This window comes from Cydia splendana, chromosome 1 (assembly GCF_910591565.1).
Source record: "Cydia splendana chromosome 1, ilCydSple1.2, whole genome shotgun sequence".
NCBI lineage: Eukaryota > Metazoa > Arthropoda > Insecta > Lepidoptera > Tortricidae > Cydia > Cydia splendana.
This window is the reverse complement of record NC_085960.1, coordinates 27,359,992-27,384,484: the sequence shown is the minus strand read 5'-3', so window position 1 is coordinate 27,384,484 and position 24,493 is coordinate 27,359,992. Positions and strand designations below refer to the sequence as shown.

Below are 24,493 nucleotides of genomic sequence, written 5' to 3'. Positions count from 1 at the left end.
ATGTATTTAGTTAAAAATGTATCTTACTCTTACTTACTTACATTTGTAAATCGAATTGAGTTTAAATGTACCCACTTGCAAGTAGAAACAAAAACGTTTTATAAATGCTTGACAAAACAGCTACAAGTTTTATTCTAATAGGTGGTCTGACGCAATATCATACAAAATATCTCTCGAGGTCTCATCCTACACACAAGCCTGCGAGAATAACTTCTTTAGAAAGTTACGAAGGGCTTTTGAGGTCGACAACCTTAAATGTTACTAGTGCCCCATACTAGATTCATCTAGCGGTCACGCTTGATGGTAGTTTGAACATTCTACGAACTCTTCGAATTTTGTATACAATATCAACTTTTTAGAAATCTAACTTAACAAAACGGACTGTGTAAAATATGTAGGTAGTAAGAAGGTACTATTTTAAAATATGTATTTGTAATAATTTGTATATTTACTTAAAGGGTGAAATTTTAACCACCGTCCATACTCTACGACCTCTACGTAGTGACTTTATAGGCCATATACTGAACAACTTTTATTATTAGACCAATGCCGAAATCGCTTAAAAAAAATTGGCTGTTTCATACATTCCGGTTGTGGTAATGCCCCTGATTTCTATGGGACAGCCGATTTTTTTCGCGATTTCGCATTAGTCCCATAGGTAATAAAAGCTGTAAAGTCACTACGCAGAGTATGAACGGTGGTTAAAATTTTACTCTGTATTCGGAATATGAGTTTGAGAGTAAAGAATTAACTACTATTATTAAGATTATTAACTAGCCTTTGCACGAGTCTCTTTGACCGGGAGAACATACTTCTTCAATTTCCCAGACTAACTTCCCCTCAGTTTCAGTTTCCAACTTTGATTATTATTTCACAGGGGATATCAGGGGGTATAGAATTTCCGAGCGACTTGCACCATGAGCAAGCAAACAAGATGTACCTAATTAAGAGCCCTCAGCAAGCTCGGCCGAATTTCACATTCCCATACAAACGTTACGTTCTCATATTAAAACTACATGCTGGATTGTAATGAAACTTAGCACATACAATGACATAGGTATACACAGGTGTCTAGTCCTGTAATTATAGTGTATTTAAAAAAAGTCAACAAACAATTTGTACAGTTTCGGGTAGTTATAATACTTATTTATCGGTTAACCAACCAAATACAAAACCGCCTGGATCAGTCACTGAACGACCTGACTTTAACCTACATTCATCATCATATACTTAATGTTGTCAACTACCCTCAACTGGCTTAAGGAGCCATTTGAGGGTAGATTTTGTTTACTTTTATTTAAATACCTAAAGATACAGAGTATAGTTTATATAGCTCCAGTTTATTAAAACAAACGAAATAGAGCAAACAGCGAGTATTTTTTGAACTACATATGGTATCTGAAGCTACATAAACGAATTAGGGACTAACTTAACAAGACTAGATATAAGGTATATCTATTGTACAAAGTTTTTAGCTAGTCATTTTAAAATGAGTGCGTAACTACGTTTGTATGGAGAACCGAGTTTGCTGGGGATTCTTAAAACCCGGCGTTATTTTCTCCACATACACGGCAGAACATTAATAACGACTACAATATACATATTATAGAACCATCGATCTCTAAAAGATTCAGGTTTAGGTTTTAATTTGCCCTGGACCGCATTCGTTTTAGTTTTCGCATTAATATAATTTAGCCAGAAACATAGCTTTTTAGTTAAACCCTGCTTGCCATAAAACACAGCTGGGTGCTCCCACTAGACTGACACTTATAGCCAGAGGACATGCAACCGACTTGTTTCACATTTAGGTAAACACAAAATACTAAAGGTCAACAAACCTTGAGGGAAACCATGCTTCAAATTACATCTTTATGCTTATGTAAATAATCTTATTGTGCAGTTAGCAGAACTATTATATTTTCACGCCACTGTTCGGAAATGTGGCAATAGATGGTCTAAAACCAAGCTGGAAAGTAGGCAATAGCTGTAGCACCTGAACCACCACTACTACAATGTTTCATTATTATCATCATCTGTCATTGGTGATGGTTCGCTACAGCAATGAGTATCATTTAAAACATAAAAATCAATAAAAGGTCTTTTTTGGCGCAACTTTTTCCTTCAAAAATAAAATTAGGTTATTTATAGGACCAATTTCTTGTTTAAAAAAAATGTCAAAACCATTCAGTTAATTTTTTTTAACAATTATCCATTCAGTTCATTTTTTTTTACAATTATGGCCTGGTTGCGAGTCCTTTAAGCCAACCATTCAGTTCACGCTTAAGGCGTTTTTTACTTTTGTAGCTGTTTGTGGTTTTTTTTTAGCAAAAACGCTTCTAAGTTTAGAGTCGGTTTGAAGCAAATAACAGAAAAACGCCTCTTAAAAGTGATAAAAAAACGTAAAAAAGGCGGGATCTGAAAATAATTACTTACTGAATTGGATAGTGTAAATTGTGTTTGACTAAAAAATAAAAGAAACACGTATCTACGCTCACTATAAAAACCGGCCCAGTGCGAGTCGGACTCGCAAACGAAGGGTTCCGTACCATTATCTATAAAAACGGTCACCCACCCGACGTTGCTTAACTTCGATCAAAAATCACGTTTGTTGTATGGGAGCCCCATTTAAATCTTTACTTTATTCTGTTTTTAGTATTTGTTGTTATAGCGGCAACAGAAATACATCATCTGTCATCTATCACGGTTCGTGAGATACAGCCTGGTGACAGACAGACGGACGGACGGACAGCGGAGTCTTAGTAATAGGGTCCCGTTTTACCCTTTGGGTACGGAACCCTAAAAATGAGTTCTTCTAGTGAAGAAAATGATATTCTTACGCTGACGCCTGCCGAAATTCAAGAGACAGCACAGGCAGTAGTAATTAGCTACCAAAGAAATCGCGGGGTGGTATAATACAGTACAATTATACATTTAGCGTTTGCGTCAAATCCGGTAGTTCTGATTTTTTGCAGACTTATTTATGATGTTGGTCCAATGAATAACCCAAGTTGGTGACCTCGAGCGCCGAACGCAACTTTGTCAAAAAACGAAAAAACTGCGAAAATTTCGGAATAGTTTCCGAGATAAAGGCTTTCAAAATTTAGATTTTTTTGAAATTGAGCTCGTAAGCTAAGTGAGTGCAGTGAGTATGCACTTTTGACTCAGGCGATGCCGTTTGGCACGATTGTTCCTGTCAAATACTAGATATTGAAACGATATGGATTGGATATGTCAGTGTCAAACAAGTGTCAAAATTGCGTCACTTTTGACACTTGTTTGACACTGACTGACATATCCAATCCATATCGTTTTAATATCTAGTGTTTGACGTATCTCATTGTTCGAATACGGCTGTATATGCCTTTTGCTCATTTGATTTTCACGTATAAGGTGAATAAAGCTTGCCTTGATTTGTCAGTGACGGGGCGTCATTGTGGCTTGCAAGTAAGTCTGACTGTTAGGTACTCGTAGTAGCCAGCTTGGTTATTGTTTGAAGTCGTGCACTCATCAAATTAATTTGGAAAACAGCAACACCCGGTATCAACCGGAGACCAAGCCCTAATAGTTTGACTAGAGTAGTTTTCCATGTGATTCATTACACACACCCAACTATGATGCTAACGTTTGTTTTCGAGGTTCGCAATCTTGTGACAGAGATATATATATATATATATATATGTATGTACTTCATACCTGTCCGGTGATGGTAAAGAGCAGCGCCAGTAGCACCCGTAGCGGCGTACGAGCTTGGTACGCTCGGTGTGACCACAGTCGGTGCACGCCCGCTGTGATACCGAAGCCTGATGTGTAAATTGTCAGGAATGCTGCAAAAATATATAAACACCGTTTATATTTTAGCCGTAGAAAAAGCTAGGAGAATGGGCGAGTGTCACAGCTACCACCGCCATCGGTGGCCCACCACTAGGGTGGAGCGAAATCCAAAATTCTTGAATATAGCAATGGAACCCCTCTAAAAGGGTGTCTAATTTTTTATTATTTAAGGGAAAACAAATTAAAAAAATATTGGTACCTATTTACTTTTAGCCCTCTACTATTCGATTATATATAGCAATATATGTATATTTTTAATAAATTTAATTTATGCTAAATTTTTTTAAAACAAGTTTTATTCATTACATAACATCTTTTTCTTACAGATATACTGGATTCCTATACTTATTTTTGTTTGTAACGTATATTTTTATGACACGGTAAAACCACGTAAATAGGGGTTTTATGGAAAATGCCCTTTAACCCGGATATTGTGCACAAATTGGAGTTTACAATCCATAACAGAATCGTTAAAACTATTTTGAACATGATAAGATAATAAAAAGAATATTAATATAAGTATATATATGCCTAACATACGTGTGAACATGACCCAAAAAGGGCGTAAGCGACGCCGAAGGGCGTAATTTGACGCGTATTTAAACATATAAGTAACCCTTTTTTTGCAGTAAAATGATACTTTTCGTAATCAATAACATCGTTACTTTGACACAACAATGTCTAAAAAAATAACCCATATAATTTTTTTACACTGTAGCATTTTCCTTGTTTTGCATGAAATTGCTGTTTAATATGAAATTTTGTAATTATATTATTGCATAAATATTAAAAAATGCACTAAAATTATGGTAATAACTTATTATACGCTTATTAAGTATTATATAATTTCAATAAAATGTACACATATTAGTGAAATTGTATATTTTAATAATTGATGAAAATTTATTTACCTTTATTAATTTCTTTAGCGGCTGAGTAGAGGGCTAAAAGTACTGTTGATTTTGAAACTTGATATAATCACTATAATCTACATGACAAACTGCAACTTTTGGTACCGGTTCCACATTGATAATCAAATTTTTATTTTTTTCTATACAACGACGCTCCACCCTACCCACCACGCATGACAGCTGCGATGGCGATTGGGACACTAGTTTGAACTTGGAATTTACTGTGGGGGAACTCCCGCTAGAACGGTCCGTGTCGGGGCCGAAGCGTCCGACGCTTCAGTTTAATTATACAGGAAATCATTTTGCATAAGATCAAGGTGCGTAGACAAGATGCTAATCGTTCGCTCCATACTCTCCATAGCGTATTAGCGTAGTTATCTCTCTCTATCATTCTTCCATATTAGTGCGTCTCGTTCGCTACGGAGCGTTAACGATTGGCATATTGTCTATGCACCCAAAAAAGCTCTTTAGAAATCGTTTTCAGTTTTTTTCATTATTGGAATAAACAGTTAAGTGCCTACCTACCTAATGGATCGTAAGTAATTGAAGCACGAAGGTTATTATATGTACGCTATTAGGTACGTTTTATGTTTTGATCATATTTTTCCTTTATCTTAAGCGCCCTCCAGACTATGTCCGTGAATATGGCGAAGCCGTGAACGCGAGTGTGGCGTCGATTTCGCAGATTGTTCACGCCTTCGCGCCTTGTTCTCCGTTTTTTGTCGGTATTTCGGCCCGCGTCAAAGAAGACGCGAAGCGCGAACTTGCAAGACTCCACGTTACACAATATTTTGGCTCCTCTGTGGCAAGATAAATATTAATTATATTATGATATTAAGCAGCTATATTTTACGATTTTACAATAAAACAAAATGGAAAAACAGCTAAATCACGTATGATGCCATAGATAACTAACAGTTCAACTCGATCAGCTGATGCTTTTCCGCCATATTGCCGCAAACCAAACTGCGAAATCGCCGTGAAGCAGCATACGAGTGTGGAGTCATACGTCAACTTCGCGATATGTTCGCTCCTCGACGTCGCGCCGCGATTCACGCACATAGTCTGGAGGGGGCTTTACAGTATCTTACAGCGTCGCGGTCTCATACCTCGTACGTATACAACAACGGGTGTCCACGCGTTTTCATGGAATACTTGTAAATCTTCTAATATGCATATTATAATGATTTTACTAGAACCTCCCAAGTGATTTGACGATTAGACCAACACGTGCATTCGTGCAATAATTAAGTGGGTTGGTGTGGAGACACCTCGAGGGTAATCATCATCGTTCGATAATAATACCTACTAGGTATTCGAATTGTTAACCAAGGCCGGCACTGAGCGTGGTGCATAATGAAAGTTTCTATATTGTCAAAAACTGCTTTTAAAAATTCTGTTTGACTACAAAAATATATTTATTTCTGTAAAACGGGACCAAACTGAAATGCATAGGTACGGCATTTTTCCACTATGTCCATTTGTTATGATATTTCTTTCTAAGTACTTAGTGGCTTTTCATGATGATTGTGAAGCAAAGAATATAATACTCATGTTGTGAAGTATCCACCTAATTTAAAAATATATCTTTAAACTGTTATTTTGACATTTTTATTTAATACTCGCGTGAGCGATTGGTGTGCTCACGTGAGTATTCGGCCCTTGGCTCAAAGTGTCACTTTTAATCATCTTCTTGCTTCAATTTTCCACCATTACCCGTAACATAAACATTAAAAATATCTAGGATAAAAATTATCATACAAAACACTTACCAAAAATCGTTGTTAAGAATTTCACTTTAAATGTAACTATCAGGTACAGTCCATAAATAGAAACTAAATGCAACAACACTTGTACAGTCAGATCGGGCCATCTAAACTTAGATTTGAACTCCATAGCCTCGTATTTTTGTAAGTCGAACCCTGTATCTACGTTCACTTTCTCACTAATATTGTCCACGGAATTATTGTTATCACATTGTTGTTCTTGGTTTTGGCTCTTATTGTCCATAGCCATAAGTCTCATTTTAATTTGGGACGGCAGATCGCTGTCGCACACGTCGGCGTCGACGTTCTTTTGCGCGGGCGCCATTCTGGAATTAAAAGAAATAATCATAAGTACAATATATAAATATTCTTAACATTATCAGTTAGTCAGTTAAGGTCTTAATCTTATGTCGCATATTCTTAATTGCTAGGAGTTATTATCACCTATCTTAGATGTCATGTGCACAAGCACTAAAAATTATTTATGTTAATGAATGATTATTTACTTATTCAGGCAATAGACACATTACATACTAAAAAATCTGACGAATGTCAGTTTATATTATTAACTTTGTTTGTTTGATAAAATTAAATTTCCGAAATTTCTTCGGATATCCTATTCAAAGCAGTTTTCCCTAAAAGTGTTTGTCTATTTAGTCTATTTTTTAAACCACTGATGAAATTTAAAACAAGAACTTTCCAAATTCTGAAGTTTTTTGAAAGACAAGTCACATGTCAAGTGTAATTTTTACATTGATACATTATTACATTTATTACACAAATTGACTACCTAAGTTCCACAGTGATCACAATAAGGCTTTTGTTGTGAATAATTGGCTATTGATAACACCTCTAGATTGATACCTGTATAGCTAGAATACTTAGAATTGCCAAATTTAAGAGTTTGTGAAGCTATTTTAACCTGTAAACAATTACTGACTTTACTGTACAGTCAGCAGCAGAAGCAGCAGGCGAGTTGTTTAAAATTATCTTGACGCGACTTTATTGTTAAGAGAATACGAGCGTGTCAAGGTAATTTTGAACACCTCGCCCGCTTAGCAACTTCTGCTCCTGACTGTAGGTAACTAATAGGAACGATAACATTAGATTTGAATGTTGTGTTCGAAAATATAAACGGGGCGTCGCGAAACAAAAAAACCTCTGCTATAGCCGATGTAAAGTGATTACTAACTAAACATAAAGTGTGTTATTCATAAATGCGTGACAAGGCTCAATTATTTGAATCTGGTTGTATACATGTAGGTATTGTTTCTACCGCATAAGTTTATGCATGTGACTGAAATAAAGAAAGAAATTAGCTGATAAAGCGTTTCCCTTAATCTAAAGTCATTTTCACTTAATGTACTTATGTATGTAAGAAAGGGGTAAAACATAAATTAACTAATTGAGGCTTGTACAGTTTTATGAATAAGGGGGAGTGTGACTAAGGTAGGTGAGACAGCCAGACGCGGCGTGAATCATTCCTCCAGTCGCACCCACCACACTAGACGATTAGTTGCCCCATTAATTTCCGGTTAACACAGGTGTCCCGGTAATTTTACTCCTAGTATCCTTATCTGCAAATAATGCTTGATAAACTTATCAGGAATAAGATAAACGGGACACCTGTGATCCAATTTAACTCTCCTGTAACACTGTAATAATTTTAGGGTTTGACTCATTTTAGTTACAATGCGTGTCATGTTTGTGAGAGTTTAGGTTTCCATTTTCGAGCACCGAGTGTTGAGATTCGTTCCTATGTGTCGAGGACTCTTCGTTTACGAGAACGAACTAAAACTACAAATACTAGTAATTAAAAATACGTGACTCGAACCGTAAAATTATTATAGTGAGAACACCTGTGCTAATAGAGCAAAGATAACAGAATAGATAAGTATAGATCCTACTTATACGACAAACTTGTAGAGAATGTAGAGATACCTACTCCTAGGGTTCAAAGTTCAAATCAAATTATTTTATTAAATATTTTTCCGGCCTCGGCCACCAGTGGACGTGGTCACTATTTCTTTAGTGTTTGACATATATTTCAGTTTGAAGAGATATGGGATTATTACACATACACAGACCTTCGATTTTCCGTAGCCGTAAATACAATATCCCATTGCTAGGAAGGTACGCTACAACGAGGTCAGACGGTGAGCCAGAGAAACTATAATGTGTTTGGGAATGTTATCGAGTAAACATAACATACTTATCACATATAACATAACAATCGAGCATTCAACGCTATCGAAAAGATATCAATCTGTTAGTGAATAGAATCAGGCGTTACTTTGCGGAAATCCATACTAATTAAAACCAAAATATTATTTTGAAGATCGAGAATGGGAAAAAGTCTGGAGTTTATAAGCTTACCTGTGACGATTGCAATAAAGTGTATGTGGGGCAAACGGGCCGTAGTTTCACTACTAGGTATAAAGAGCATGTTGCGTCATATAGACATAACCATCCAGAGAAGTCCAATTTTGCAAAGCACTTATTAGATACAGGTCACACTTTATCTGAGAATCATTCTTTTGATATTTTACATGTTTGCGAAAAGGGATTGCGTTTGGGTGTTCTGGAACAACTGGAAATAATTAGGTACAACAATAGGGGCATGATTCTTAACGAACAATTGAATGTTGCGTCATCGCCGTTATTACGAATTTTTCCATCTCACTCACACTTGCACGGTAGGGGCAGTGGTCAAGGTATAAATATGGCCGACCATTCTAGACAGGTCATTCCGTTGCCGGGCGTCAGACCGTCAACAACTCCTGAGGATGCCTCGTAGAGAGGCGAAACACGTGTCGAGGTTTATTCTTTTGGTGGTGGTTTGTTATATTTATTTGCGTATTTATTTTTGCGGTGGGAGGGTGGGAATATTAATTGCATGTAAAAATACGCAAGTAAGTATAACGGGTTAGCACTGATTGACTAGCACGTTATCTTTTCGCGGATTAGCAAAATAATATTTTGGTTTTAATTAGTATGGATTTCCGCAAAGTAACGCCTGATTCTATTCACTATTTGAAAACGGCTTGCGTGGCCGAACAGGCACGACTTTATGTCAAACTAACCAAACAACATCGTGCAGCTGTCCAGAATGTTTGGTTTAACCAACAGTGCAAGCGTTTGAATGTTGTTCCTAATTACATCCATTTCCGCTGTAGTAGTACTTCCAGGGCTGCTAAATTGGCTATTAATAGGGCTCAGAAAATATGGTTGAACGAAGAATCTCGCCACTGGTTTTCAGTAAGGGATAATTTGAAATTGCATCTTAAGGTGTTATATTCAGAACTTTCATTTAATTTGCATAATCTCGAATTCGATATTCTGGACCAGAAGGCGAGATACTTTGCTTCTGAACTTGCACACCAGATGTATACTACCCAGCTTAACAAATTGCATAGTTTAACAGAGTCGAGTTCTGGTTCATTTTTAAGGAGAAGGGATGTGCAAGTAACAACTCACCATGTTTTCCATCCTCGAGTCAAGAATTTAACTAATGTGGAGTTCTCAGAAAATGAAATTGGGCTTTTAGATAAAGGTTTGAAGTATAATTTCCAGACAAAAATTACTCATAGAACATTAGAAAATTTGGCAGTGGATTCTGAGGTTGCAATAGTGCGGGGCCGTGGTGATGTAGATACAAAGACCATGGTGGCTAATGTTATCAAGAGTACTAGTCCAGCACAGAGTGCGTGTGTTGATTCTGATGTTTTGCTGCTAAGATCTATACAACAGAAAGTGCAAGACAGTGATTTGGTGGTTTCAAAGGCAGATAAAGGCAACTGCATTGTGATTATGGAGAAGGGACAGTATAATCAGAAAGTACTAGACCTTATTCAAGGTGACGGATTTTCGAGATTGCAAAGAGACCCAACTCCAGGTTTCCAGAAAGATCTTAGACAAGCAGTTAAGAATTCTTCGTTTGTTTTTGAAACCGAACATCAGAAGAGTATGGTTGTGCCTATGAATCCACGAGCTCCTATTCTTTATGGACTTCCCAAAATTCATAAGGATAATATCCCAGTTCGTCCAGTGGTCTCATATTTGGGTGCGCCAACTTATAATCTGGCAAAAAGGTTGAATTCCATTATAAGAGACAAATCCCAGTTCCAGCCGAAATATTGCTTGAAAAATAGCTTGCAGTTAATAGAAAAGATCCAGGACATTAACATACCAGATAATGCTGTTCTTCTTTCATTGGATGTAGACAGTTTGTTTACAAATGTGCCATATGGAGAGACTTTGGAGATTATTAAGGGTCTTTTTGAAAGGCAACGTTTACATCCAGGGGAAGTAGATGAATTGATAGATCTAACAGCGATTTGTATGAAACAAAATTATTTCAGATTTGGGGGACAGTATTATTTGCAAAGTGATGGTTTGGCTATGGGTTCACCACTAAGTCCTTTAATGGCTGATATTTTTATGGACCATTTTGAGAACCAGCATATTGTGGGCAACAATAATATATTATACTATTTTAGATACGTGGATGATTTGATTATTTGTTGGACGGGTAGTATGGGCCTGCTGGATGCATTTATTGCTGAAATTAATGGTAAGCATCCAAAAATTAAGTTTAAAAAGGAACTAGAGCAAGACAACACATTGAATTTTCTAGATTTAACAATCACTAAAGTAAACAACAGGCATCAGTTCAAAATTTACCGTAAGCCTACACATACTGATACAGTTATCCCGGCTTCTTCCACGCATCCGTGGCAGCATAAGTTGGCTGCTTTTCATTGTTATGTGCATAGAATGTTGACTGTGCCTCTTTCTGATGAACACTATCAGATTGAATTAAATAATATTTATCACTTAGCAGTTTCGAATGGTTACGATAAGTCTGTTGTGGATGGTATCATCAGGAAAAAGCGGAATAGTATGGTCAACACTATGTTGTATGCGGCACGATCCTCTGAACCGATTAAAAAATATAAAGCGAGCATAACTTATGTTGGGAAGTTGTCTGATGCAATTTACAAAATTTTGAAGTCTAACGACATTCCTGTGGCCTTTAAGACAAATAATACTTTGCACTCAAAGCTTTGCAATGGCAAAGATAAGATCGAGAATGGGAAAAAGTCTGGAGTTTATAAGCTTACCTGTGACGATTGCAATAAAGTGTATGTGGGGCAAACGGGCCGTAGTTTCACTACTAGGTATAAAGAGCATGTTGCGTCATATAGACATAACCATCCAGAGAAGTCCAATTTTGCAAAGCACTTATTAGATACAGGTCACACTTTATCTGAGAATCATTCTTTTGATATTTTACATGTTTGCGAAAAGGGATTGCGTTTGGGTGTTCTGGAACAACTGGAAATAATTAGGTACAACAATAGGGGCATGATTCTTAACGAACAATTGAATGTTGCGTCATCGCCGTTATTACGAATTTTTCCATCTCACTCACACTTGCACGGTAGGGGCAGTGGTCAAGGTATAAATATGGCCGACCATTCTAGACAGGTCATTCCGTTGCCGGGCGTCAGACCGTCAACAACTCCTGAGGATGCCTCGTAGAGAGGCGAAACACGTGTCGAGGTTTATTCTTTTGGTGGTGGTTTGTTATATTTATTTGCGTATTTATTTTTGCGGTGGGAGGGTGGGAATATTAATTGCATGTAAAAATACGCAAGTAAGTATAACGGGTTAGCACTGATTGACTAGCACGTTATCTTTTCGCGGATTAGCAAAATAATATTTTGGTTTTAATCAATCTGTTGGTAAACTTTATGTTAAATAAAATAAACAGTAAACATTACGAAAAAAAACTAACTGTTATCAGGTATTATTAAATTCAACTTGGGTTATAACTCAATAGTCTCAATACCGCTGATGCACAGTTAGTTTATTTTCACCTTGGTCCCAGGGTTGATCACAAGAAAGTATATAAAAATACATAGACCGATTTTGTTATATCTGTCCATATCTAGTCTGAGGGATAAATACTGGACGTAGGTCTTACTAAATATTTTTTGACTGCCGTACCCCGAATACGCAAAAAAATGGTGTAAGTATCATGCAATTCGGGGAATCATAATTATCATGTCGAGGTTTTCTAAGGAACAGCTGTTTTATTTTTGTAATTTCGGGATTGGGTCCATACAGAAATTGTTTAGTATGATTTACATATTCCTTTAGAGAGTATGGCCAGTCATAACAAAATCACTTTATAATATAACACTTATATTTCAAGCTACAATCATTTAACTTCGGGCTGGAAAAGTCAATATTTACACGCAATCTGGTTTTCAAGGTAACGCTATTGTATTTAATTCTTATCACAGTCGCAGTCATAAAATTATAGTTAGACATTATGTAGGTAAGGTACTTGGCAATATAATATAGTGCTTAAACACGTTCACCGCGAGATGGGATCGAAAGACCCCATGCAAAGTATGCTTAATTGTGAGTCTTACACTAATTGCGGCAGCGAAGGTATTTATTATATATGTATGTACATTGGTCCGTAAATAGGAACTCTTACTACCCATTACCACAGAATAAATAAATAATAGTACTCCATTACGTTACATTCATAGCACTGAAGCCACTGCAAACATGATGCAACTTCTCTTGAGAGTCTTGAGACAAGTTCTCTACATCATTCTACATGTTACAATTTTACAAGTTTAATTCTAATGTTAGTAGGTATCAGTGGCGGAGTGTCCGTAGAACTCGATTCCCATCGGCTTGTCTGGAATTTAATTATTTCTTTATTTTGTTGGACAAAGGGGAAGAAAATCATAAATGAATAATGGCAGAGATTCATCGACAGATGCTGTTAACATATGGAAAATACAGTGGTTTTGGCTTCGAATACAATCTATTCAGCGTCATGGTTTCAAAAGACACAGAGATGCAAACTGGCAGCTTCCTCGCTCAACGCATTAGTCTAAAGTCTAACAAACCAACATAGACATACTGCTAACATCTTCATTACCTTGCCACAGGAGCAATTGATTTCAGGTTTACCTAGTTTGAATTTTTTTAAGATTACTTCATTTTGTTATTTATTGCAAGTATAAAAGAAATAAAAAAGTCCGCATAGCATGAGGAATTTAGTACATTGACCCGCCTGTTTCTATCTCTATCGCACGGGCGTAATTATAGGTATTGTAGACCAGCGATGCCAACGGTCAATGCTACTGTGCGAGCGGGACCGCACTCCGCAGTATTAATTATTCGCGGGCGATAGAGACAGAAACACGCGGCTTAATAAACGAAATTCCTCGTGCTAAGCGTCCTTTCTTTAGTTAATTTGCTTGTAAATATTTTGTATACGGAAAGATAGTTGGCATAAGAGTGCTTGTATTTATCTATGACGTTTTGATTAATTTACAATATTCATGACTCAGTCATACAATGCTATCTTTTTAAGTGCATATACTGCAGATAATACATTTACAGGTAATCGATTTAGAAAACATGATTCAGCGTAAACAGTCACTACTTATTTCAACGCTTCTTCTTAATCAATCTTATCGCATAACCAAATATAATGTCATGTGTTTTATTTATAAAAATAAACCTAACACACATTTTTCGCGTTATCAAGTCGAGTCAAGTCGGTGTGCCTTTCAATTAGGTAGGTATAAATAGTATAATGTTTTTATATAATATTATACGACGATGTGCGTGAATGCGGTAAAATATTATACATGGGCGATTAATTTTACCAAGGTAGGTATTTCTCAATACCATTATGTTTTAATAATTTTCCTGTACTTACTTTTAGAATTACCTGTTTTCATTGATCTGCACACATTATTATTCAAAAGTGATGTATGTGCTAAATCATATTTAATCGTGGTTTGATAATAACAGATTATGATGGGTTTTTTAAAGTTCGAATTGGCCGATTTAGTGGTAAGCAAAAAATAGGTTACTTAGGTATGTCTAAACCAAGATAAAAAGGCGTTATTAACTGAGTTATTACAGAAATATTTTTCACAAGAGTTATCATTAGGTATCTCTAAAACTAAATCGATTTCAGAAATATTCGTATGACATCATTAACTATGACATTTTATTCTTGTGCTATTTAATACGTAAAACACACTAAACAACAACAAATGTACAATCGTACATATTTATATACTTTACACCTCTGAGGCAAAATTATTAGAGGAAGAAATTACGTAATACATGACATCATCAGCCATTTCGGATTAATTTGTAATTCTGTATTAATTTTAACACTTCACTATTCATTATCTTTGCGCCATCCTGGGTCGTAAAACACTTCAGCCAACATCTGCTAGTGAGTCAATGATTAATTTAATATTAGGCAATCAATCTTTCTAAAACTATCTATTGTGATTTAAAAGAGAAAACAATGATAAATTTAGATGTTTGTTACCTATTTCTTGAAATTTCATAGAATTGTGTTGTATGCATGTGACATTGTAAGATTCTTCACTCGTTAGTTTACAATCTAACGTAGGTAGGTTAGGTTAGTTTGTATTCTTCATACCGTAAGGTTATAATTTAACTAGCGAGATTGTTGAGAACAAAAAGCGTTTGATTAAGAAAAACTAAACAAGAGACAGTAAGATGTACGTTCACCATTGGCGATATTATGTTTATTTCTCGTTGTATTCACAAGAACTTTTTAATTTAACGCTTCCGTGAATGTAAGAAGAGGACACAACAAAACATATTCTGCTCGATTGTACTATAAACAGGTAGACGTAAGTATACAGGAGCAAATACCTAGGGAATCCGTGCACACTGTAGGCGGCAGTTAGCAACTTGAAGACCTTGCTAGCTTTCGTGGAAGATTTGCGATTTGCGGAAAATGCCCAGTAAAACTACGCGTAACTAACTAACTAACGCTTTCTAATTTCTTTTTCTTATAACATCCACAAGCTACCACACTTACTTCACCCATGACCCATGGACCCATGTTAAGACCGGGCTGTCGCTGAATGCATTATCGTTATACTCCAAAAGAGATTTTTTTTAAAGATTCAAATGCAACTGTTCTTATAAATCTAAGAAGGCACTTTGTTTTTGTTTGAATAGAGAGTACTAAATCAATGTAATTTACCATAAAATTGTTAGTTACCTACTTATTACTATTACTAATGGAGTAAAAAAACCAATCACGTAATTAGTTAGGTAGCTCCGTAAAAGTTGATGTCAATTTATCCTGTTTAATTTATTTAACGCGCTATAAAATAAGTAAGTAATAAACACTTTTTTGTCCGAAATAAAGATAGGTTACAGCAAATATATAATTGAAAGTACAAAGATGAACTTATTGATATAAGGGATATTTTGCCAGCTAACCTAAAAAAGTACCTAATTAAAATTTATAGGTAACGATGGTAATTATACATTATAACATGCCCAATAAGGTGACTGCTATAGTTATTGGCCACTCCGTACAAGTCCGTAGACGTCTTATTGTTAAAAATGTCCAAGTGGTGGCCAATTACTGTGGAAGGGCCAATAACTATAGCAGTTACCCTACATGAATAAATAAATACAAAAGTTTCATAATATGAATGCTTCTTTAAAAGTTTAAAATGGTTGTTTAAAACTATCGCTGCAGATATGCTTTCCGTGTTTGCATGTCCTATGTTATGTTTTAATTGTACCATTGCATTAATCATTGACATAATATTGTGATGCTGACATCGGTGGCCTCAATATGAATGTACTGAATAGAGTAATATTAACTGTCATTGACCGAAGGGTCATAGTGGAAAACACTATCAAGAGAAATCTTGCGTTATTCGACCAATCGCCACAAGGCCGACTTGAAAATAGTTGAGCAATCTTAATCACAATTTTCTGAAGCAGTTTTTGTGATGTTTCTTTTATAAAAAGGACTATGCTACTCATACTCCTGAGTTTTGTTAAACAGGTATATACATCACTAATCACTACGTTTAACTAAAGTAACTTTTAGATTTTTTTCGAACTAGGTGTCTTTGCCGATGAGCACGTAATATAAAATGATAATTCCTACAAAATATCTTAGAAACTCATTGGTTCAAGTTCGGATCCAAAAGGCACAATCAGGTAGGAATTTAAACTCAAACAATACCTTGATTATGATGGCCTTCATAGTAAAAACGAAGTGTAAGATCCAAAATATCTAAGTGAATATTTTTAAATAATTAATACCACAGGCGGCCTGCAGCGGGCCGTAGGTATTATAGGTACATATATCAATCAAATTTGAAATTTAAATGTAACTTAAAGTTGTCATCGCTACAACTTAATACCTAATAGTTTATCGCCCCAAAGGGGATATAAATATATTAGGTATGTTAAAACATTTATAGCCAACTTTTGTATTCTAAATGTGTCATTTAAGAAAATACCAGATGAAAAGCGCCAGTTTATCGATACGAATAGGTATAGGTTGTTGACAAAAAGTTTAAATTGCAGCCATTAAATTAAGTAGGTAATCTTAAGTATAGCTGACGACGTATATTTGGATCAACAAGTTGTTCTAGAGATCAGTGCAAATTATATTTCAAGAAACTTTTTTGGTAACATCTTTCTGGGTTGGACAGTTTGTAACATCAGGAACAGATACTTAGATTACTATTATTATTTCCTAACCAAAATGAAGCAAATTGTAAGTAAATTGCACACAGTTGGTGTTCCGCCGCCCGCTTGTGCTCGTGACATCATTTTAAAACAATACGGCGTACTGAAGTCGTCAAGGTCTGCTAATTTGCGCTCTTTATAAGTCTTGCATGCATAGTTTTTTTCTAATAGTATAATACCTATTGTAAATATATTCATCCTTAACTTCATATTAAAATAAAATATAATTGGCATATTTAATGCGGTAATGCGTAATCGATCAGTCAATCAATGGCCGGAAAAGATTAGGTACTTAATTTGTCAATGTTATTGTTGTACAGCGTTAACTTAGTTGTATGGGTCGCTATCGTTTCGTTATAGAAAATCGGTACATATTAGTTAGGTACATTAAATTTAACGAAATTATAATTTATTAATAAATTTATAAAAAAGAAAACTCCACGAGCAACGATAGCAGCTGTCTGACTTTGCCTTATTGGGCCTCCAAGATGTATAAGGATAATGGATATTTTTCAGCGGGGACTATACCTTAAATTCCCCATTAAAAATACCAGTTATCCTTAAACACACGTGCGTGGAAGCGTCAGTGCGTCATTTGTTGTCATCTTGAACTTTATTGTCATCTATGATAATTGACACATGCAAAAGTCGCAATAGGGCTAATAAAATTGAATTTAAAGTCATAATCATCCTGTCTTTACCCTAAATTTGTTAGTGACCGAACGATTTAGGGAGGCAAAACATTATGCTACATTGTATACAGGATGGTCCAAACCTTGACGTCCAAATTTTTTTAGATTCATCACGTCGCGGGCTATTAGAATATATCTACGTTAGCCGATTTTTCGTAGTTTTCGAGTTATGATTTTTTAAACTTTTAACTTTGTTTGGACGTCAAGGTTTGGACCATCCTGTAGATCGCGCCAAACTACTTAAGTATCTCGCAGGATTATCATTAATATCATTATAGAGTAAACTGTCGTTCGTGTGTGTGTATTTCATGAGGTTATATTACCCCTTTATTAACCGACTTAATTTTATAAGAACAAGGTTTGTATTTGGCGCTGCGGCGCTGGTTATTTTTAAGAGACATCATTATTCAAAATCCTTTACCATCCTAGACTTCCTTTTTCACTTTAATATAGCACAATATCGAAAATTGTAGTTATGGACCGAAGTAACCCTCCCTGCAGTATCAGGTCTGAGGATTTGGGGGTCATTATTAAATGAATATGCCTGCCAATACCTTAATTCCTAATTTGAATCATGACTTTCTCGTTCCTGGTGGCTAACGGCAGTGAACTGTAAGCATCAGTCCTAAAGAGTTAGAAGATGAGTTATCTATATATTTACACTTTTACAGGATAAACCCAATATATAGGTACATTGCCTTGTTTTTCGTACATTAGCTTGCTTTTCTTAAACCAGTGTTTTCGTTACCAATTTAATTGATTTAAATCTTTATTTTGACCGAGGACTATTGCATTTGTCCTTCCAAGTTTTGATTTGCAGGCAGCTACCTCTAGCCAGGCAAATGCCTAAAATTTAACCCGTCATAAAGATACGTACAATGGAACGGAGCACATCACCGGAATTGTGAGTCAGGCTTGGCCAATTTTTTTTTATTTGTTGTTAGATAACTACCTACATCTAATTCAGGATAGGTACCAGTTTAATCCGCTCTGAAGCTTGTTTGTGCAGGAGTATTCAATAAATTGTACTAGGTACTGCGTAGCGAGTTGTTGCTGGTCCCAAAACAGACTGGGTGTTTGGTGCGATTCGCTAATGCAGATCAGTTGAATCGAAGTTGTACCAGATTCAATTGCACTGATGTTCCAATAAATCAATCAAAAAAATTTAAGCATGTGTGTGAAATCCTTCCTCGGCGTCGTTAAGACCATTAAGCAACATTTCATTTGACTATACTTTCTACCATGGCCATTATAAGAAATATATGGGTTCAAAACTTATAATTTTTCTTTGCCAAATAGCCCCTTGGTTCTCAGAGCCCCATTTCCGGTACACTTGACATTTACAGCCGCAATTTACACGCCCATCGTAAAAAATCGTTGCCTTTCGGTACCCTTGAAAGAAAACCATGAATTCCAAATGCGGGGGAGTTCCACATAAATGTCATAAAAGTAATTGAGTACATCAGTGGCACGCCATCATCAATTTTTTACGGAGTTTTATTTACACTATCGCTAAGACGATTTAGGACTTGTACTATTTACTTAACACAGAGTACACATTTAATATATACCGATAATAAGTGACACGTCACTTTTTAGGGTTCCGTACCTCAAACGAAAAAATCGGAACCCTTATATGATCACTCGTGAGCCTGTGTGTCCGTCAGTCACATCCTATTTGCTCTGAAACTACCGGACCAATTAGGTAAGTTGAAATTTCGTACACATATGTAAATCTGTGATCCAAAGACGGACATGTAACGTCAGAACGTCACACGGACACGGGCGGACATTCATATTAATATTTTGTGTTGTTTGGTTCTATTCAATTCGACTTATTACATCCCTCTTTACAAATGTTTAGTAAATACTAACAAATCGTTCCAACTTTTCGTCTTGAATTAAGTACTTCGTTAAATAAGACTGATGGGAAGCAAACATAACCAACAATATCATGATGATGTCACGTTATAAATGCCGAATAGTGCCCCATTGGGCTCTCTAGTGGCGCAAAATACGACACTGCGACCAATTTATTTCGAAACGTATCACAATCTGGTCTAATTGGAATCGCTTGAAACTCTATTTTAAATGACATCACATCACATGACTACGGACTTTGTACAGAAACCGTGTAAGTACATACACTCTTTTATATCTTGAATATTTTACAAAATCATATCAAAATCCAACGACTCGACTGACTGAAACATTACAGTGAAAATTGTTTGAATCAATTTGAAAGAGCAAACGCGAGGAGCATGTAGCATGGAGTATGTAGTCATCTAAGTATAGTAAAGCTTATCTAATAAAAAGTAATTGTTAGATTGCCCAAATATGTATAGTCAAATCGCTGGAATAATATTTCTATGTTTCTTTTATCGAACTGAAATTTGAACTTTTGTCATAGTGACATTAAGTCGAATTTCAACTATCTTGAAAATGAAACATAGAACTTTGTAATATTGAGCCAGCGAAATGTCAAATGTGTTGGTAAAATCTTCTCGAAACAATATTGGTTGATTCGCCTCCAGTCGAAACTTCTAGTGACCTATTGCTAGAATCCATAATAGAAGCCTTAGTGGTGGTTTCACATTAAAATAGGTAGAGTCAGAACAAGATGAGTTGGCAGTGATTTTGATAGCCCAGACGGTGCAAGTGTTAAGTAAACGTCATAATTTTATAGAAGTTTGACGTTTAAAACAACACTTGCAGCGTCTGGGCTAACATAATCACTGCCAACTTAGCTTAGGCCGATTCTAGTAAGTTGGGGTGCTAAAGATAAAATAATATAGGTACCTATGGCACAAAAAATGTAGGCAAAAAACTAGTTGCCTACCTACCAAAATGAAACATGCGCAGGAACTCTCTTAATTTGACACTAATCTTACATTTTAAGGGAAAAGCTTCGAAAATAACCTAGTTACTAAAATAAACACCTAGTAATTTACGGGTATTTGCAACTTATAATATAATATCAATAAAATAGGAAGTATCTTTGTATTATGACGTAAGTACCTATGACACCATCGTTGTTTACTTAGCCTTGGAGCCGGCATAAACAAAATTTAGAAATGCCGAATGTCACCCAGACATGTTACAGCACAACATATTATAAGCAACGAGTTAGGAAATCCTCATGGTTTACTTACGAAATGTTTTAACGGGCGGAATACACTAGTCGAGTCGTGTGACATTCACTATGGTGTATATGTGTTTGCACAGCTCGCGCGGTGGGGCTTTGGCGGTGCGGCGTGATGGTCGAACCAGCGCTCGCGACGCACTATGGTGGACTGAGTCGGTTTGTTAGTTACTCGTGCCGTGCACCGTCGAACTGATGGGATGGGGTCGGAGCCGTACAAACATCACTATGCGATAAACCTAGCTATTCAACCTACGACACGCGACTCTAAATCAAGGATACGTCTTCGGATATGCGGTAAATTCACCCACGTAGAAAGATGTGATATTAAAAAGATGTGGTTTTTAGGTTAAAAATGCGTGCATTGTAAAAATGCAACGTTTTCATCCGGTAACAAAATTAGTCTTTAGATACGAAGTTCCTATAAATCACATTTTTTAGTATTTATACCACAGACCTAACAATAGGCTAACCTAATTATCATTCCCAATTCACTGAAACAAAACGTGTAAATTGTAGAGCTGTCTAGAAATAGCGCCGCGGCCTTGGATTTTTCGCCGGACATAATTCGACCGCAAGACGTTTTCAGATACCTATTGAAAACATGACATTGATTTGACATTACACTCAGTGTATATTATTCGCACTTATTTATTGATGCCTGAAAGCAGAAAATAGATCAATATTATATTGATGTCACAATAATCAACATATGAATATGCCTCCTCGTTACGTCTAAAATACATTACCAAAGATCCATAGTCTAATAAAACATGGTCTTCTCTTCCCAGAGTGACACGGGCCTACGTCACAACAACATGGCCGCTATATATAGCGCTATCGCATATTATCATATAGCGCTGTCGCATGATGACGTAGGCTCGTGTCAGTTAGATGACCTAGAAAAGACGGGAAGAGAGTACCAGGCGGAGTATATTATTATACCATGCCAAAGATCTATGATACTCAATTCTCTTTGATATTACGTAGGTAAGGTACCTTAATATATTAAAAAGGAATATTTTATGATAAATAGGTACTTACCTATTTATTGCTATATGTAGGTACTTACCTACATATAGCAATTACCTTGTTACTCTCACATAGCTGGTTAGAGCACCGAGTAGGTACGTAGGTATGTTAAGTGTAGGAATACTTAAACCTTTTACATATCGTCTATATTTTGTCCTTACAAAAATACGATCGATTAGCAAATTGTAAAAAGATATTCATCATCATCAACATTTATTTTACTTGTAACATTTATTATCCCAAATTTCATTTTACCCACCCTGGATTATGCTGATGTGTGTTATAGCAATCTCACCCAAGCTTATCTAACCAAGGTCGATCGGTTACTCAACAAAAAAAAAACAACGGGTTGCACTCCGGGAGTGCCGACAGAAGTGAAAACTCAATGACTAGTCGCAAATGTCTGCAGCACTATGTATAATTGACCCATCCTCCTTTCTATTGAAAAACTTTAGTTCCGAAATTGCTGGCCTGTGAGCTTAAATTTGTAGCGTTAATTGTTTAAAATTCGAATAGAAATTGTAAAGTTACCTTGCAGACCTCGCATCTAAATATATTTGTTCATGATATTTTGAGTTTTATTCACCAGTACTAGAGTTCACTTTTACTAGCGATTTCATCAAGATGTAGCTTAATTGAATTATATTGGAGTGATATAAAGTTAGAATGTAACTGTGAGATCCTCGTACTTCAGCCCGTACTGGACTTTTATGTTAAGCAATAAAGCTCAATGTTCTAATCTTGAACATTGAGCTTTATTGCTTAACATAAAAGTCCAGTTTTAAATAATTGACCTGATTATGATACGTTATGACTAAAGTTCTTTGGTGAATAACATTGTCTGTCACACATAACGTCAGCGCGTTACGCGTTACGCGTTACGCTGTCTCGAGTTTATCATTTTTTCCCCACCTCAAAAAGTGCTCAGCGCCGCTAAAGAAGTTATCACTTCAAAAACTTGATTATCAAAAAAAGGCCCACGCACGGGTTAGTATATTAATTTTATTAAGTACTCGTATTTATTTTTTATACACAGATATGTTAATAAAATTCCTGCAATTTCTCAGTTTTGAAAATTACCCTTAAAATTGTATTCCCTATGTTATTCAAGATCAAATTTTGTACACCTATGTCATTACATACCTCAGAACATACAACAGACTACACAGACACAGATAGACTTGACGATATCTCGGGACATATCCTGAGAAAACTGTTTCAAGTCGGAGAGCTTGCGTCACCACGGCGGCAGCGGGGCGCGGTCCACGCGACGCGACACATCTTTAATCCCCATACTGCTGAGCATCACTACCTCTAAACACGTTATCATACGCGCACGTCTTACACTCCTAATTATTAATTTAACTTGACTTGAAATCTTACCATTTTATTCTAAGGAAAGTTTTATTCGGACTACGTTACTTATTCGTAACTAAAAATTAGAAGCCGCAGAAATATGCGACACGCTCTTATGGCTCTACAAATAAGACGTGTCAGATATTTTTGCGGCCTTCGCTGTGTGACATATTAAATATAAATAATAATAATAAATATTATAGGACTTTTTTTTATACATTACATACATTTTTTACATATTATTGCAGGTGATTGTATATTTACATGCAAACAGGTAACCCCGTGACCTTGACCGTGTCTCGAGACGTATCCAGGGAAAACGGTTCCATGTATGGCGATGCGTCACCAGGCGGCGGCGAGGCGCGGTCGGCCCACGCGAACTCTACTATAGGATCACTGCCTGACCACGTAACAGCGGCACCGCACGTGTTTGACACACTTCACACTACACACTACACATTATAATTAACATAGTTTTTTATCTTCGACTCCTCTCAAGCCTTAAGAAATGCATAATGTTGTTGCATAGTAAAACCATTACGAAATTTACGTTGCCGACTTTTTAATGTAAGTTTACGTATGAATTAGACTGATACTAAATGATGTCATTCGGTTATCGTGCATCTCGCTCGCGCCTATACATGTACGGACAAGTACGGGCGAAAAGCACGATAACTAAATGAATTAAGTAGGTATAGCATTCTGATGTCAGTGTATGTTCGAATTGATCGTATTGTTATAGGGCAGCCTCCGTTGGAGTTTCGAAGAAAACTCTTGAAAACAACCCAAACAGTTTATTCAACCAAAATACACTGCACAAACTTACACACTAAAAGATTTAGGATATTACTAGATCTATGTTAAAGAGTCAATTACGAGTGACAATGTTTTACTATTATTCAAATTTTTATATAGTAATATTGCTATCAATGCTCCACCTACATTTTAGTTTTAAGCAAAATAATTATGAGTAAGTATATAACAGTATGTTACTTTCTGGACTGTATACTTTTAAAAACAATGACGCGTATCTAATGTGATGTGCTTAATGATATAGTTAGTTCAAATATTTTACTGCATAGTATTTTACAATAGTTAACTAATAAAAAAATTGGCAATACAGCAGTACCAGAGCAGGACCTCTTTAATCCGAACCACTTCTAATCCGAA

General features: G+C 36.0%; 1 protein-coding gene across 1 annotated transcript in view; it reads right to left on the bottom strand.

Annotated features, from left to right (window-relative positions):
- The window catches only part of LOC134797588 (acyl-CoA Delta-9 desaturase), a 57,460-nt gene extending 36,229 nt beyond the window's left edge, over positions 1 to 21,231 (bottom strand). Inside the window, exons 1-3 of the mRNA XM_063769877.1 lie at positions 20,946 to 21,231; positions 6,515 to 6,834; positions 3,694 to 3,824 (exon numbers count right to left, since the gene is read on the bottom strand). Coding sequence (XP_063625947.1) covers positions 3,694 to 3,824; positions 6,515 to 6,833 — 450 coding nt within the window. The 5' untranslated portion in view covers position 6,834; positions 20,946 to 21,231. The remainder of the gene's footprint in view (positions 1 to 3,693; positions 3,825 to 6,514; positions 6,835 to 20,945) is intronic.
- Positions 21,232 to 24,493: the final 3,262 nt, after the last annotated feature.